This window comes from Amblyomma americanum, chromosome 1, assembly GCF_052857255.1.
Source record: "Amblyomma americanum isolate KBUSLIRL-KWMA chromosome 1, ASM5285725v1, whole genome shotgun sequence".
Taxonomy (NCBI): Eukaryota; Metazoa; Arthropoda; class Arachnida; order Ixodida; family Ixodidae; genus Amblyomma; species Amblyomma americanum.
Window position 1 is genome coordinate 63,968,453 of NC_135497.1, and position 18,015 is coordinate 63,986,467.

At 43.2% G+C, this 18,015-nt stretch overlaps 1 protein-coding gene across 2 annotated transcripts in view; it reads right to left on the bottom strand.

The window, feature by feature from the left end:
* Positions 1-12,349, bottom strand: part of Vps51 (vacuolar protein sorting 51) — a 49,158-nt gene extending 36,809 nt beyond the window's left edge. Inside the window, exons 1-11 of one of the 2 annotated variants that reach the window (XM_077645716.1) lie at positions 12,192-12,349; positions 11,724-11,869; positions 11,485-11,628; positions 11,239-11,394; positions 11,098-11,171; positions 10,907-11,039; positions 10,757-10,845; positions 10,558-10,681; positions 6,090-6,205; positions 5,530-5,629; positions 3,744-4,061 (exon numbers count right to left, since the gene is read on the bottom strand). In XM_077645716.1, coding sequence (XP_077501842.1) covers positions 3,744-4,061; positions 5,530-5,629; positions 6,090-6,205; positions 10,558-10,681; positions 10,757-10,845; positions 10,907-11,039; positions 11,098-11,171; positions 11,239-11,394; positions 11,485-11,628; positions 11,724-11,869; positions 12,192-12,210 — 1,419 coding nt within the window. In that variant the 5' untranslated portion in view covers positions 12,211-12,349. Of the gene's footprint in view, positions 1-3,743; positions 4,062-5,529; positions 5,630-6,089; positions 6,206-10,557; positions 10,682-10,756; positions 10,846-10,906; positions 11,040-11,097; positions 11,172-11,238; positions 11,395-11,484; positions 11,629-11,723; positions 11,870-11,934 lie in introns of both variants that reach the window. The other variant, XM_077645717.1, reaches the window with a different exon arrangement.
* Between the last annotated feature and the right edge of the window lie 5,666 nt (positions 12,350-18,015).

Genomic DNA, 18,015 nt, shown 5'->3' on the forward strand with positions numbered 1-18,015 from the left:
GAATTGTGGGGCAGTCTCACCCTCATTAACAGTATATACGAGACAATGAAGAAAAACCGAGGCCCTTGAGAAAGAAAATAAAGCCTTGTCAAACAATAACCAGCAGCTCACAAAGCGGGCTGCTGAGCTACAGCAATAATCACGGCCCAAAATGTGGAAATTAAAGGTGTGCCGTGCCGTCCACGCAGGGTGAGAACTGTGCGGCAGTTCTTTAATGCATTGGCGATAATGTTGGTTGCCCCATTGCCAGCACTGACACTGAAGTAGTGCACTGCGTTCGACAAAAAATAAAACAAACATAACTGCCACGTCTTTCATTCGAGAAAAAGGCTGACTTTGAATAAAAAGCTAGAAAGGCACGGCTGACAACTGAAAGTATCGGTTTGTTTGCTCCTCAAAACAAGCCCATTTTTGTCAATGATCATTTTATGCCAGAAGACAAACGTCTTGCAACCAAGTTTAGCATCTGGCATCTCGTCAGTTTGGTTTTAGACCTAGAACTAGCATTAATAGAATACACCGATTTTATCAAACTTGCACTTGACAAGGAACTTTTTGTGGGCGCTGGTTTTGTTGAATCATGATGTTCTCTTTTCAAAATTTGATGCACTGGGCGTGCGCAGCGCAGCGCAGCCCAGTCCTCACTCTTCTGCGCAACTATCTCAATGACCGAGTCCAAATAGTTCAATTCAAAAACAAATTTTCAGACTGAAGAATAGGGTTTTTTGGTTTTATGGGGTTTAACGTCCCAAAGCGACTCAGGCTATGAGGAACGCAGTGGTGGAGGACTCCGGAAATTTCGACTACCTGGGTGGTCCACCTGGAGTTATTTAATGTGCACCGACATCGCACAGTACACGGGACTCTAGCATTTCGCTCCCATCGAAATGCAACCACCATGGCCAGGATCGAACCCACATCTTTCGTGTCAGCAGCTGAGCACCATAATCACTGAGCCACCGCGGCAGCTTACAAATGAATTATAATCAATGCAGGGTTCTGCAGGGTTCAATTTTGGACCCTCTACTGTTTTTAACATACATTAATGATTTCACTCAAACCATTATTAATTCTAATTGTACCCTCTATGTGGACACTACCACATTTTCATCTGATAACATCTCTAATGAGAAAATTAAATAGCAATTTAAAAACATTATAATCTGGTGCTTTAATAACCTGCCATAAGTCAATCCTGCAAAACAAATTTCATAATATTTCGGTCTCACAATAGAGAACTTGCACCTACGCCTCATCTTTGTTTAGGTACTCGTATCATTTAATGATCTAATTCAATTGCCTTTCTTGATGTTGTCCATGACAAACATTTGAAGTTTGATCTCCATGCTAAGTCTCTTACAACTAAAATATCTTTTGGCATCCACATGCTAATTAAGATTCAGCATCATTTTCAGCCAGGAATTACCCGCTCACTGTACTCTTGTATACAGTCACATTACATATTGTTATGACCTAGACTTTTCGGTTTTATGTTTTGAAAATTTGGCGGACTTTCTTCAGTGTTTATATGAGAATTCAGTTTTTTTTTTCTCAGAGAATATTATTTCCCACGGATGAATTAATTTGTTTTTTTTCGGTGATATAATGAAGTATTCGTGTGCTGCGAAAGGTCACTTAAAGTTTATTTTGCCATTTTTTAAACCCTGAGCATTCAATTCACCAGCAATTAACGTCCCACTGGTTGTTCATTACTGGTAAAGCACTAATAACTCTGCTTGCAGAAAGAAATGCTTTCGCCAATATTAAATGATAGAACTGTTGAACAAAATCGCAACTGGAAGTTCACTTCCAAAAGGTGGGTAGCTATGTTATCGCCGGGTTGCAAAGCGAGAGGGTGGAGCATCAGGTTGTCGGCGGGTTGCTAACAGAAATGGAGCTTCCGCTTAGCCGTTGCAGTAGCCATAATAAGACACATTTTCATGACACTTCTGCATTGTTTTTAGAGTCCTTAAATTCAATGGAGAAACCTACTTAACCAAGTAATTGCCCTAAGCAGGTGATAATAGTGAACAGCGCTACACTAACAGACAACATTTGGCGACAAGGTGGAGCCCCCAGTCTGCAGAGACATGTATGGTAGTGGAGCAATACGCAGTACCTCAAAACACACAACTCCACTACCTTTTCCGAACACAATTTGTTTCTATAAAAAAGTCAACACTAGTTATGTAAAACACTTTTTTTTTCCCACCATGTCATTATGGAATCCATTGCTCACAACTGTCACATCATCTCACGCCCAAACATCTTTTCAGGTCATTTCGAGGAATCATTTATTGTCCCCTCTAACAGTTTTAATAGTTTGATTTTTTTTCTTCCCCCCCCCCCCCTTTTTTTACTTGCTACAACTGTTTGTTCTAGTGTGTTCCTTCCTTTTTCTTGCACTGACATAATTACTACGTGTGTTGGTTGCGTATTTTTTTTTAATTTTTTTGCCTTTTCTACTGTTTCCCTTTTCACACTATTTTCTTGCTGCATATGTTTTCTTTAAAAACTGTAATGCACCGATGTACTTTCAAGCTAGAATTTGTGTGGTTACTAACTGGTATTTTCTACGTAAGCCTGCATCATTTGTTGCATCATTTGTCGTGCTTTTCCTTTATTTTTACTATGCTGCCCAACATAAGGAATTATTTTTATCCGCTTTTTAACAAGAGGTCCCCTGACAGTCTAACCCCAGGACCTCCTTCTTTATTGTTTACTACCCATGTAAAATATGTAATGAAGTATAAATAAACCTCAAACTGTATAAATACAGAGTTTTCAACATGCAGAAAACCTTGGGACAGGTATGCAAGTGCAATGAAAGCTCTAAAAACCCACTACTGAAGCAAACAATAAAAGACTGTCACTATGCTAAGCCAGATGCGCCCTTGCTGTTTAGACCAGAACAACAACACAACGCGCCACCTTGCAACGCTAGACTACTGCTTTCACCAAAAAAAAATTTTGTGTGAAAACAAGGTTCAACTTGGGGTGCCATATGCATTTCATTTCAGATTTCCATACAACCTACAAATGTAGAGACCAGACTCCTGCAAAAATATTTGATACATAATACGCTAGATTCCAAACACCATACTGTTCAAACACCATTTTGGCTCTTCATCAATTTAGATAAGCTCTTTAATAACCACTGAAAACCCTGATACTCTATAAACTTTTGTGCTTGCCCTGAAATGAAGTAAAACTTGTGCTTTTCCACTCGAGTGATGGTATAGTAACAAAATATAAATTAACAGCAACAGCGACAGCATTGAATACTTATAAATAAGCCTGTCTAATCAATAGCTTATGACAGAGAGATGTTGCGCACAACAAACATTGTTCTATTTCATGAATTTTCAATATGCAATTTGTCCCAGCTTATACTTTTGTGAAACAGCACAAGAAGAGGTAAAAACAAGTGCTCCAACAATGCACACGAATAAATCATTTGAAACAAAACTACCATAACGCTTTGGCAGGCACACACTTTTCAATTCACACTCAGGAACATCATATGTTAATGTTTTTTCTATGCACTATTTGAATGATAATTACACACTCGTAAGAAAACCTAAACAAGATGAAAACTGTTTTAATCAATTCATAGCTGTTCTCTTAATTAAACTGTGTATTACTTACTGCAAAGTGCACAAGAAAACAAATACTAGGTGCAGCCACAAAACTGGCTTGTTTTGAACGAATCGGCCCTATTCCTCCATGCCAACAGGACTCACCCGTAGGCCCCGCAGCAGTGACTGCATTTGGTCAAGGATGAGGCTATGTAGGCTTGCATGGAGGTCAGCCAGGCTTAGACTGTCCTGACCTACAGTCCGTGGCAGAGCCAGGTTGTGCCGTACGTCTGTGAGTCGCTCTGCAAAAAACTGGCCCAGAGACTGCAAAGCAAACGCGCACTGGTCTCGAGCTGCTTGCTCTACAATATGGGCCGCCTGTTGGCTGTAATCAGCAGCAGGCATCATCTTGGTCAATGCTTGCAGCTTCTGGCAGAACCGGTCTAGTGCCTTCACCAGCACGCTGCTGTCCACCCGTCGGGTCTGCATAAGACCACATGATAGCATGATCTGTGAACTTGAGCATTGGCTCAACAAGGTCACACAGAAAGGTGCATGGCTCAAAATGCTGATACTGTAGAAGCTTGGGCAAGTTGGTGTGACATTGTTTTTCAGCAGCGCAGGGGACAAAGGACGAAAGGACAAAGTCTGTGTACTTGTCTCGTCCTTTGTCCCCTGCGCTGCTGAAAAACAATGGCTCAAAGGGCTATGCATCTTGCACTTCATAGTACTAGTACGCGTCAGCCTTTGCTATGGTCACAGCCAACTGCATCCGGGGCACAAATAAGTGTGCACATACATTTTTTCTTCATCCTGAAGCCAAGAGTACATGCTAGAAGCTGCTGCATTAACAATGAAGCTAAGGTGTGGTTTCCACAATGTGAAAGAGAATCACAGTCAGAGTATGTTATGCCTACTCCTCTACTATTTATTTCTATTTTACTAAAAAAATAAACTCGCATCATTTTTTTTTTTTTTGCAAAGTTATTTCCTTTCTAGTTCGCCTCCTGACCGGACAGACCTCTGCTGAAATGTTCACATTCCAACATTCATTAACAAATGCCATGCTGATGAGAAGTAAATAATTGCATCTGGCTTGTGTGCGAATGCAAACCAAGTTAACCCGGGGAAACAGTCTCCTTGTCTTTATCCCCATAAGCACGAGTAACATCTTACAACATGCAGAACAACATTGTCATGTGGCTGAAATGACAGCACAAACGCAGATGCCTACGGCAGACGAAAAACTGCCATGAAACTCAAACTGCTTATTGAGCTAACCTGCGCCTGCAAACAGAAACAATTTAGTCGTGGCGATAGCAAAAAGTGTGCGTGGCAGTCGTCAAAGATCAGAATGATGGCTGCTCTCAGCTGCACTCGATTTAAAGGTGACAACGAACTTCCAAGACAAGGTGCCTAAAACCCCGGCAGTGTAATAGTAAATGAAGCCCATTTAGCAAAACATTGATTAACAACTTTTTCAATGTATTACAGAACTACTGGTGAAAGACCAAAATTTATCGGCAAAATTCGCAGCTCTGACACGGTTGACAAAATTGAATGCAGTGATAGAACACTTCTATGGATGACGTGAAATCATGAGAAAGGTGGCCCATACTGCACACACCAAGGAACAAAACTAAACAGAACAGACCCATGGCACCACATTCCCTTTGATACTGTGCAGCAAAACTACCATCTACACCCGAGACGAAACACATCCCATACCGTGCAGATTCATGCATGCAATGTCTCAAAGCTCCACAGCAGACAGACACCAAGGTGTCTTGCTGCATACAAGAAGTTGGAAACAAGAAAATTCAGTCCTCAATACCTACCTTGATTTTAAACTAGAAGAGAGGAGACAAGCAAGATTAAATTCAATACATGCACAAGCATACAAAAAAGCAGCACAATAAACACACGCAGCCCTGTACCAAAAACTGCTCACCTCAGCAGCTACTCTCCGTTCCACTACACCAAGCAGCTGCAGCATGATCTCATCCAAAAACGCCTTCAACTTCTGTACCACAACAGCATCCGTCTCACCACTGAAATGGAGAAAAGAAATACAGTACATAACAACTTACACCTATTCCATGCTGCTGCTGAAAATTTCCCACCATGAAATCAACAAGTTTACTGTGCACTACATAAAAAGAAAAAGACATGCATCTGGACAATACAGAATTCTGCTTAAGTAACTAAGTGAAAGCTCATGCTAAACATAGAAGTATTGTGTTTTGAACACAAGGTGGGCCTACACATACACCTGCTTGTGAAATTAGATTCAGCAAAATTTCGTGATTGCGATCCATTACTCACATTCAAGTTGGTTATTGCACCGGACCCACATCATGTTTATATCAGTATTATATCAGTCATGTTTATATCAGTATGAAGTTACTTTGCGAAATCTCAAAAGGTTAGTTACTTGACGGGTATCAATGCATAGAATGAATTTCTATTTCATGATTTAGAAGTATCAGCTGAGCATCTTTCTTTGCTTACTTCTCGTAGTATTCCATAGGCAACCGGTTGATAAATAAATCATTGTAGGACTCAATGATGTTGCACAACCCTGTGATAATGCAATTGCATGCCATGTTGGTGAACTCCAGTATATGCTGAAAAAGAGAAAATAAATTCCATTAACCTTACCACTTGCCATAATATGACATACATACATCAGGCGTGCTCACAACTGCCTACTGTGCATTACCAACAGCAGTAGGTTATCATGCACATACATCCCAAGAGTAGACAATGTAGAAGCTTAGCTCTTTTTTAGCTGCATACACACGCATGCAGTTAACACAAAAGCAGCACATATAATCGGACATCTAACTGTTTTCCCTCTATGCCCGCACCATAGCTGCTGTCACCTTTCAGCGAGTAACAGATACCTTGGAGGTTGTTACTGCTCCAACTACTGAGCTACCTTTTTTCTTGACACCTCTCATCCAATCACAGTTCCTGGCTGCAATCCATCAATCCCCAACCACTCCTTGCCAGTGTTTGAAAACATAACTCTATTTTTTTCCATCTATTTGGGAATGTAGGGCCATGCACACACATGCTCACTGTTTTTTTCCAGCCTTATCCGCAGAAGCAGCATCGTCACTGTCATTAGACACTTGCATCATTTCAACTGTCTCAATCCTACCCCCAAAAGCCAAAGTGTTTCCCTACAAACTATAAAAAAAAAACTTGCTTTCATGTAGCACTTTACCTCTCCTAAAGGCCTTTAATGTCAGTGTAGCCAACATATTCTCAGTCCAATAAACTGCCACAAAATCTCTTTGACTGTTTCAAGTTTAGAGTACATTTTGTTCTCTGTCTTGGTACCAGCATTCATTAGTAAGCAACCCCATTCTCTGCCACTGTTGCCCACAAAACATCCAAAACAGGTACCTAAACTTTGCTGAAAATGCAGTCAAACATCGTTACAATGAACATGGATATTACGAATTATTGACTATACCGAACTGTTAACAAATATTTACAACAAACACATGCATTTCTTACTCTATATACTGAACGCGGTTTGCTATTAAACGGATATATCGAACTGCCGAGAGCCAATTTGTGGCCGATTAGATGGCAGGCGACAGGCTTTGCCTCACTACACGGGTGACTGGTGGTGGAGCGGCAAGCGTTTGCGCCACGATGCACGCTGTACCTCACTTAGCCAACAGTGACACAGAAGATATAGCAGCGAGAAACGTGGTTAGCCAGGCAATCGGCACCCATTCATGCCTCTTGCGCCCGATGATAGTGCCCCGGAACCAGCGACACGCTCGGCTGTTGTAGCTTTCCAGAAGCCTTTGACTGCTCCCGTAGACTATCCGGAGTGGAGGTGTTGAAAACAGCAATAGCTTTCGTCTTGGCGTCCAATTTTTTATGCGACACCGCTCCAATGCGAGCAACACCATGACAACTGGCGTTCAATCTTCCACCACTGCCGCACACTGCAACAGTGTGTGGCAAAGCCAACTTAGCTACTGCTTGCCGCTAGATTTTTTGCGGCCTCCGCAATCGCTGCGAGCGGCTTCGAACGGTGCTAAAGCTACGGAAAAGGCCTCTACCAGTTGCCATTCTTTCACTGACTACATTTAGCTTCTCCATCGCAAGTTTTTTGGCGGCATTTTATATTACGAATTTTGGCTATATCGAACTATTCTAATATTTTTTGCCGCTTCACTATAACAAGGTTTCACTGTATTTCTCCTCCATTTGCCACAATGATTTTCATACTGGTTCTTACTTTTTGCCTCCCAGGCTTCAAAACGCTGCAAATAATTTTTCACATTTTGAAATTGCCTTCTTTATGTCCATGTTTCATCAACACTTATAGTCTCCAGTTTTCCTGTCGCACCTACACAAGTAAATCAGTGCCACTGCTCTTCAGACTTTCAAATGCTTCTATTAATGGCTATCACTCCTTTCTGTGCAAATAATCTTGTTTTCACTACACAGATTGCAATCTGCAATGTGGAGATTTCCCTCTTCATTAACTTTCTTTACTATTTTCCCATAAAAGGCCATTTAGACCTACTCCTCTGACTTCAGGCCTTCACTCTTCTATTTCATCACTGATATTCTTCACTTCTAAAATACTCTATCAATCATCTCCCCTTACAGATGCGCACGAGAACATTTAGCATACTGCTTTGTACTGATGCTTCCTCATACATGCTCAGGTTTCAAGCCATTACTGAAACAGCATCGTCCTCTTGTCTCGTTCGTGCCCACCTATTTCAGTCCTCCTTTCATGGCCTCATCCTCACATTTTTTAACTTGGGTCACCACTTTCACACAGCTAACTCTTGTACTGGTAGTTTCTTTTGTCCCGTTGGGGAACAACTCATCCAATTCACCAGTGATGCATACGTCATGTGGAAAAAAAAAAAGATCGCCCCGACTAGCTTGTCTTATGCAGACCTTAGACTTAACTTCACTAATAATATAGATACTTTTCTTTCTTCTGCCAGCAGCTCTCTAAGTGCTTGCCTAACTCCACAAATTTATTCTGCCTAGTAACTAATACCTCAAGCCCTGCACTTAAGTCACGTAACCTAAAAAATAGAGTACAAGTCAGTGTTCAGTCTGCTCTAACAGGAAACAAGTAAGTGCAACATAGAAACACGTCCACAAGAGAGGCGCACATGGAAACGCACTACTGACAATTGATTCAGTGTGGTTTTGGTTTTATGGGGTTTAACGTCCCAAAGCGACCAGGCTGTGGGGGACGGCGTAGCAAAGGGCTCCGGATAGTTTCGACCAGCTGGGGTTCTTTAGCGTGCACCGACATCGCACAGTACATGGGCCGCTAGCATTTCGCCCCCATCAAAATGCAACCACCGCAGCCGAGCACCACAACCGCTGAGCCACCATGGTGGCCCACACAATGGATGAGGTGTGTTTCCGGAGTCGGCTCAAAGGATCATTGCAAAGTCACCTGCTACTGCTTTCCAGTTCCAACTTTCTCCCACTGCTCGCTTGCTTGATGGCAGTTGCTATGTTAATAATGCTTGTTCTACAAATTTATTTTCACTGCAACATCGCTGATTGCACTGCATAACTGCAAGACCAATGCAGCGTAGACTCTGCTCTGCTTTGTAGTGACACTAGTTTTTGCACTAAATGCAACCAAAATAATGTAAATGGTACAAGGCTTTTTAAGTGCATGCAGTGCGATGTGTTCGAGACGCGCTGCACACACAGTGGCATTTATGAATAGTTTGCTAGCCCACTGGCAGCCTTTGCACACTATGAGGAAAATACACCCATCGTCTGCTAGCTCTGCACGTTTCAACCCTTCGTAGTGCGGCGAAAAAACAAATATATAATGACCAACGCATTAAACTAGTTCAAACACACATCAAAACGACTGCCGTGCATACACAGAGCAGCCAGCCTACTCTGGCATATTATAGGCACAACAAAGCATGCTTACCTTTCGTTATTGCCAATTTCTGCGCTCAGGACACGTTCATATGCAGCTTGCTCTGATCTTACAATGATGCTGTATAATGAGCGATGTCGCAGCAAAAATAAATGAATGAATAAACGATGCACGCATGCATGGCGATTGCAATGCAAAAGGCAGTGTGTTGAAGGTAACTGGGACCAGAAGTAGCTCGCAGACGATTTTCCCATGATTCTTTGCGTTCACTTCAGAAACGCATCTCCCCATTGATTTGTTGCATTGAAATCCAAGCAGTTTATATGGGCAGGTGCTGTGCTTATCAGCAGCAGTAAATGTCAAGATGGTGCAGAGCCATAAAAGTAATAAAAAGAAATAGAAAGGAATATGTTTTGACTGTATGTCAATTTTTGCTACTTCTACCTAGCAGCGTACATTGCAATCCTTCATATTCGGCAGTATGAGCAACCGTCTGTAGACGCCATTAACAATTTGAAAAAGTGAAAGCATGTCGAGAAATTGTAAACTACACTACTACTAGCAAACCAAAATGGCAGCTTACTATGACGCATATAGGGCATGAATAAGTCAATAGGTACCAATGAGCTGCAATCTATCAATGCCATACCTTGAATCAAGGACATTCATATTACTTCAGTTTTATGGAAGAATTTTCACTGCATTTAAACACAGCAAAAATAAAACTAAGGGCTAAAGTTAGAATACTGCAGGATGTTGTGTTATCCCAACTGCACATTTCGTGTCTTAACATTACATGAGGTGACCTTACACTGCAGATTAAAATGCTGCTTATGTCTACAGACTAGGCATCGTGTAACAAAGCACCCCCAAATCATTCCACTAATGCCTCCTCTGTGGTGCTTCTGTATCTGCTGCAGTTCAATGTCTCTATAAATCATATAGGGCCCAGATCACAGACAAGACATGTGTCCACTCTTCTGCAAGATGGTCGCAACCCCTCCGAAAAAGAGAGCGAATAGTGAAGAGTTTTTGTTTGCATTTGTTTCTCACAAACCTGTCATTTCTTACCATAGGCAGGTCAAGCACTGCATCCTTTCCTTTCCTTTCTGTAGCACCAAGGCTTGCAGGATCCATCAGCATTTGTACCTGACGTTGTAGCTCCTTCAAGTCCCGGTCCAGCGGGCGTCGCGCACTGAAAATATTGGAGAATTACAATGTACCACAATTTGGCAACAGTGTGAAAAATTCTTGCAAAGTGGAAGCATACTTCAAGAGGTAGTCGGTGCACAATGTGCTTGTTGGCTCAAAAAGCTGAAACAAAAGTTCTACAACACCCGACAATTCTCTGCTGGTCACCTAGAAGAGAAAAGATTGGAGGTTATGCTTTTCACTTCAGTATATCAGTGACTGCCATCACCTCTGGCTCGTGGAATTTCTTCCGAAGGCGCTCCCTGAGCACTTCAACAATAGCAGCACAGTCATCATGTATTCCAGAAAAGGATGGCATGTGCTTGTACTGCTTAAGGACTTTCTGAGCTTTTGTATAGTACCTGCAAAGGACAGTCCGCATGTATTACATACCAATACACAACATTTGTTCAAGCATACGTCACTGCCTCTTCATAGGATTCACTTTCAATGCAGGCTTTCAGTCGTGGTGGTAGTTCGAACAGGAGTTGAAGCTGAAATAAAAAAAAAGGAACAGATACCAGTTTGAAGTTCAGAGGGAAACTCATGCTCACTAGTTACCTTTTTCAGCAAAGAATGAGTGCTTGACAGCTTTATCATTTGTTCCCTTCTTCCTTGTAATGTTCCAGCAATGCTACTGCTGAACTTTGCAATTGTTGCCATGTTTGATGACAGGTGGTCCATTTCTTCTTCCATCCTTTTAAAATCGTTTTTCATCTAGCAAAAAAAGATTAAATGATTACGCACTCCAGAAAGCATGCACATATTACTTTTACGTTCCAACCATTTTGCCAACTGCGCTGTTACCTTGCGAATGGTGTCTGTAGCACTAATGAATTTATTGTAGTTCTCGTAAACCAGTGTCTGCATTTCACCGTCCAGTGCTTGAATCTGTTTGTATATCTCCTGCTCTTTATCCATCAAATCTGTCAGCGTGCATTCCTTGAGCAGCTATCAAATGAAACAAATGCAGAGTTAGTGCATGCCGACTGACACCTCGCAGATTACCGCAGGTGGTTGCACATCAATCGTCAACATAGTGTCACCTTGTTCAAGTACAAATCAGGGTTGAAGTCTGATCCGTTGATGTCGTACGGGTTAAATCCAGCATCAGCAGACTCTGCTGAGCCATGGTAAAACTGCTTCAACATTTTCCTTTGGTTTTTCTTCCGTAACATTTCTTTTTCGTCCCCTGAAACGACATGCACAAACGAAATCAGTACAACTAGTAACCAATTACACTAAGCATACTTTCACTGGAATAAAGATGGCACGATAGTTGTTCTCGTAGCTTCGTTGAAGAAAAACGAAATTAGACAGGGCAGTATTAATTACCGCCGAACATTCGTGTTCAAGCCTACAACTTGCTTTCACCCCTTCAAAATATGTTGACCCAAACGGTTCAAATTTATTACACATTTAGACTACTAATTCGGAGGTTTACACTAACAGTTAGCGTGTGCAATAACCTCTCACACAGATAAGTGAGTTTGCAATCACACCCGAAACCATACCTGACAGTTCCTTCGCCATTGTTGTGATCACGTGATCACACTGCACCAGCCAACGCTTCTAGGTCTATTCGTTTCGGCTGCACCTCCTGAACTGGTTCACAGTCGGTTCACTGCGGTGCACGGACGGTTCAGCACTCTTACAGCCGCAGTACAGTGTTGCAGTTAGAGCACGATACTAGCGCCACTCTGAAACGAATGCTGAGGTGCAGATGTTTTGCAAAAGATATGCAAAACCTTCACCCTGACGAGCGCGGGCCCCGTTTTCGTCCACCACAGGTCGCAGCGTCGTCAGCTGGCCATTTATTAGCACGTTCAGTTCTCCGTCAATTTCGCCTGCTGCCATCGCCTGATGCGTCCCGCTCTGCACCACCGTTGAACCTCCGACTGGGGGGGTTCAGAAATTTCGTGAGCCCCCTTCTTCCCTTCTTCTTTCACTCCCTCCCTTGTCCCTTCCCTTACGGCGCGGTTCAGGTGTCCAACAATATATGAGACAGATACTGCGCCATTTCCTTTCCCCAAAAGCCAATTATAATTATATCGTGAACCAGCACTGCACCTTTGCTGCACTTTTTGAAACGAAGGATAGGGTGCAGAGGGCGCTAGGCTGCACCGCTGAAACGAATGGCAGTGTGCAGCACCACGTGAACCATTCAGGAGGTGCAGCCGAAACGAATGGACCTAAACGTTGGCACCAGCTTCTCAAATTCTACGAATTGAACTCGGAAAACTTCGAAACAAAACCAAGGCGAATATTGAAGCTACATTTTTGAAATTAACAAATGGTGACCCCACCTAGGTGACAAATATGCAGTTATTTTGAAAATTTTTGGCATTTATTTTAAAGTTGGATAGTTTATGTGAAAGCCACAAGGAGCGTGACAGTGAGTTCACTGGCCCTGGTTCCCTGAAGCCGTTCATGTCAAGTACGAGAGGTGGCGCCACCAGAAACTTCACTGTAGCTTCTTGCTGGTCCAGCCTACGGTGCTGCTCGGTCGCGCACACTTATGTACGCGCTGCTTTAATTCCTGCACCTACTTTTATGAGGGAAATGGCTGACGAACGGTCCGTACATCATCTGCAAAGCAATTCATTATTTAGTGTTTTTATGCCCCAAGCAGGGCGAGATGCAGCGCGGTACCCAATCAGCAATACGTCATCATCAGCGATCTGATAGAGACAGATGGTACCAAAGTAAATGCTACTTCTGGCAGGTTTTTGCGCCGATTTTTCCATGTTGCTGAAGGTAGTGATTTTAAGTCTGGCGACATCGATCAAGCAGTTAGCTAGAGGTCATCTAACCTTTTATTTTTAGCCTCATGCAGGCCAACTAAATACAGATTGTAGCTCTAACTGTAGGACAAAATGTGTGGTAGTCTTTGATGTGAACGGAAATTCTGAGAGCATGCACTATTCCTTGAAGCTTATCTTGGACATTAGATAGTCAATAATCGTCGGCGAATGCTGTGCAGTGAAACCTTAATGCGCATGCTTCTCTTATACCGTGGTTCACGCGTCCTCTTAACATTCTTTTACGTGATTAATGTATGCACTGTGAAGAGGGGCCTGACAAAAGTAATTCGTTATCAGGCCTCAAACAAAATTTATTTGTCACTTAATTCAACAATACAGTTACAAGCACTTCCACACTTACATCATGAGCAATGGCTCAGCTTAAGATGCTAAATTGCTTTTTCTCGGTTGCCCATATTCTTGGAGTTTATCCCTTTCACATAAAAGTGCAGCCGAGAGATTATGTAAAAGCTGATGATCCTGGCAAAAAGAATAGGTGCGTGAGCTGAGCAGCCAACCTCTTGTCCAAATCTTTCACAACTGCCAGCACGTCCAGGATGCTGTCAATCTGCAGTTGATGGCAACTGAAGCAATTCAGTGAAAAGGTTTTCAAGCTTGCTGACAAAGTCGAAGGGCACACTCGACGGGTACAGCAGTCCCCCTTGATCGAGAAAACGTGTTAACCGAGCGAGTTGGAAGTCATCACGAAAAATCGGCTTCCCACGTGGAGTTCGTACCTCTTTTCCTTCGATGGTGTGTAAATAGTCCCGAAGCACATATTGCGGCTCGAAATGCAATTCACGAACCGCGCTCATATATTCCAGGGTTCTGTCCGCGCGGTGCAGATTCTTCACCCATTTTTTTTTCAGCTCTGTTTTTCGGGACTGCAAATAATGATACCTTTGGAGCACCCTTCACGTGAACGTAACCCGTCCTACGTCACCCAGGTCTATAGCAGTGGTTTTGTCGGCGTTGAGACATGCTACAAAAATTTTACGCGAAGTCTTGGTGGCATTCGCTGTACATCAAGGGGCTTTAGAGTAAGCGCGTTCTCACTCGGACATTCGGCGTGAGAGCAAGCGAAATCCGCTGCCGCCGAAAAGCTGCATCGTTCACACTTCCCGGCCACCGCGTCTCCGCTCATCGGCCGTGCGTTGTCTGCTCACGGCGAACACAGATATGGCAAAAAGTTAATCCATGCTGTCTACGTACCATAACCGTGTGCACGCTTACGTACCCTAAATGCAGCTATTTTGCCGGACGTTACACAATTTCTAGCATTCTCGCTTTTAAAAATGCATGGATGGATGGATGGATGGATACGGCTGAACCCTTTACATCGGGCGGTGGCTCAAGCCACCTAGCCATGTCTTGTGAAATTTTACTCCTGTCTTGCTTTTAGCCACCAATCAGATAACCTTCGCTTGGTTACTTCTAACCTCTTAAAATCCACTTTCCCCTCACTATCCCTAAACCCCAATGCCTTGGGTAAGTCAGCCCCGCTGCCTTCCACTGTAGGGTGAAGCCCTTTACAGAAAAGTATCAAGTGTTCAGCCGTTTCCTCCTCCTCTCCGCACGCAATGCACAAAGTGTCTATCTCCTGGTACCTGACTCTATACGTCTTAGTCCGCAAAACTCCAGTCCTGGCCTCAAACAGCAAAGAACTTCCCCTACAATTATCATAGATATTTTCCTTGACAATTTCCTGTTTAAAGGTCCGGTATGTTTCCAGTGCCGATTTCGTCAGCATCCCTGTTTTCCACAACGCTCTCTCTGTTCCTTTAACCTTTTTCTTAACCGATAATTGCTGATTTGCCCCCTTACTGCTGTCCAGATATTTGCTTGTCAATTTTCTAGTTCGCTTTCTCCATTTCGTGTCAACATTCTTTATATACAGGTATCTGAAAACTTTCCTAGCCCACCGCTTTTCATCCATCCCTCTCAATCGATCCTCAAATGCTATCTTACTGCTAGCCTCTCTGCTCTCGAAAGACGCCCATCCCATATCCCCCTGTACCCCCTGATTTGGTGTATTGCCATGTGCTCCCAAAGCTAACCTCCCTACTCCCCGTTGCCTAATTTCCAGCCTTGCTTGAACATCTGGCCTCATACACAGGACCGCATTCCCGAAAGTCAGGCTAGGGACCATCACCCCTTTCCAGATCCCTCTTACCACCTCATACCTATTGTAATTCCACAGTGCCCTATTTTTCATGACAGCTGCATTCCTACTAGCTTTATTCATTACATATTTTTCATGCTCTGTCAGATACTCAGCACTGTTATTTATCCACACCCCAAGATACTTGTACTCATTCACTACTTTTAGCACGAACTCCTGTATTCTATGCTCGCCGCCCTCTTCATTAAATATCATGACTGCAGATTTTTCCTTACTATACTTGAAGCCTAATCTATCTCCCTCTGTACTGCATATGTCTAACAACTTCTGCAGGTCTTCCTTGTTGTCAGCCATTATCACTATATCGTCCGCGTATATTAGTCCCGGTAATGTCTGTTTAATCAATTCCCCTTGCTTGAAAAAAGATAGGTTGAAGCCTAGTCCACTCCCCTCTAGCTTGGCTTCCAAACCTTGCAGGTACAACATGAACAACAAAGGGGACAGAGGACATCCTTGTCTAAGCCCCCGCTGTATCTCTACAGGCCCTGATACATTTTTTTCCCATTTTATGAGCACTCTGTTACCTCTATATATATCTTTTAAAAGATTAATTACTCCATTTTCCACATCCAATGTGCCCAATATGTCCCACAAATGCTCCTGAGTAACGTTGTCATAGGCTCCCCTAATATCCAGAAATGCTAGCAATAAGGGCCTATGTTCCTTTTCTGCAATTTCTATACACTGTGTCAATGAAAATAGATTGTCCTCCAACCTCCTTTGTTTCCGGAACCCATTCTGTAGTTCCCCTAACACCCCCTCGTTCTCCACCCAGGCCTGCAGTCTATCCTTTATAATTTGCATCACCACCCTGTAAACCACAGATGTCACTGTTATGGGGCGATAGTTACTTACGTCTGCTTTGTCCCCCTTTCCCTTATATATCATGTTCATTCTACTTAATCGCCATTCATCGGGGACTTTCTCATCCACTATCATTTTGTTCACTACCTGTATTAATGTTTGCTTGGATTTTGGTCCTAACTTCTTTATCAACATAATCGGGATCCCATCTGGTCCTGTTGATGTGCCACTAGGAAGATTAGCCCAGTGGCGCCACCTGGTGGTTAGGACGGGAACCACTGTTGTCAACAAACCGACGCCTCTATCAAGCCTAAAAAGGAAATCAGGCGTTGCAGTAATGTTATACGTAGACGCCAGAAATACAATTCAATGCGCTCACTAGCTCAGGAAGTCGGGAGTTTGATGGCAACCGTTAGTTCTTGGATAGGCATGAATTCGAGAGAATCAGAACAGTGGCCGTAAATGATTCAGTTTTGCTCTGGGGACGTTTCGGCTTCCACCCAGGAGCCGTCTTCACGTACTGTGGGTTGAGGTCGACAGAAGAAGACCTCGCCCGCACCACTAATGTATCGAGGGGGCCTTGTTCACGTGAAGTGGCGTATGATGAAAACGAGTGGCAATTTGTGGCAGCATGTGCCGTAGACGTCGGGCACAAGCATGCAAAAAGGCGCCGTTGCCGAGACTACGGTGGTGGTTCGATTATTCCGCGATTCCAGATATGTCTGGCACTGCAGGTTCTTTTCCTTCTTCAATATGCATTGCTTGACCAAGTCTATAGTGCACGGCCTTTGGCTTCAGTGTTTTTCAGTAAGCGCATTTGAGGACCTGTTTTTGTAGACATGGCAAGGTATGTCTGATAGAAGAGTGCTACTCAGACTAACGCATACAGGAACTGTCCCGATTTACACCTATGAGCTAACTCACTCAAAAGTACCTTAGCAGTGGTGTATCACCTCGGAATTTTTTTTAACGTTTCACTAATGTATACTCGATCAAATTCACAGGATACTCTAAATCACGCCCGAATGTGTGTCTGTTGGTGGCATGCCGTCAGCTGTTGTACATTCAAGTTTGGTACCTCAGTATCCAAAGGCCGTGAGATGTAGGCCAATGACTCGCTGCTACGTATACATGAGGTGTTCACGAGTTTCTTGTTCTGCCACTTTTCATTGCGAAGAGCCTGGCAGCTGCCGTTCCGGTGAGTTTACGATGGCTTTGAGTAGCCTCTTGCGCAAAGATCTTTGCAGACATTTTTCTCGTCGCCTTTCATGTCTTTTGGCCATGTGCTTGTATTTACCCGAGGGAAGAGGAGTGAAACTGCTTTCTTTTTAGAGGCCATGAGTGGGCACACATCTTAATTGTACACACTAAATGAGAGCGCGGCATCAAAAGGTGGTTCAAAAAAAGAACTGTCTATTCACTTCTCCTTCTAGTGTGAACTGGGTGGCTTTTCGATGCTACTTGGATGTGTTGTGAATCGCCTTTCTGATATGGAAGGGCCATTGATGTAGCGCGCAAAAACCTCAGGTGATGGGATTAACCAAGTGA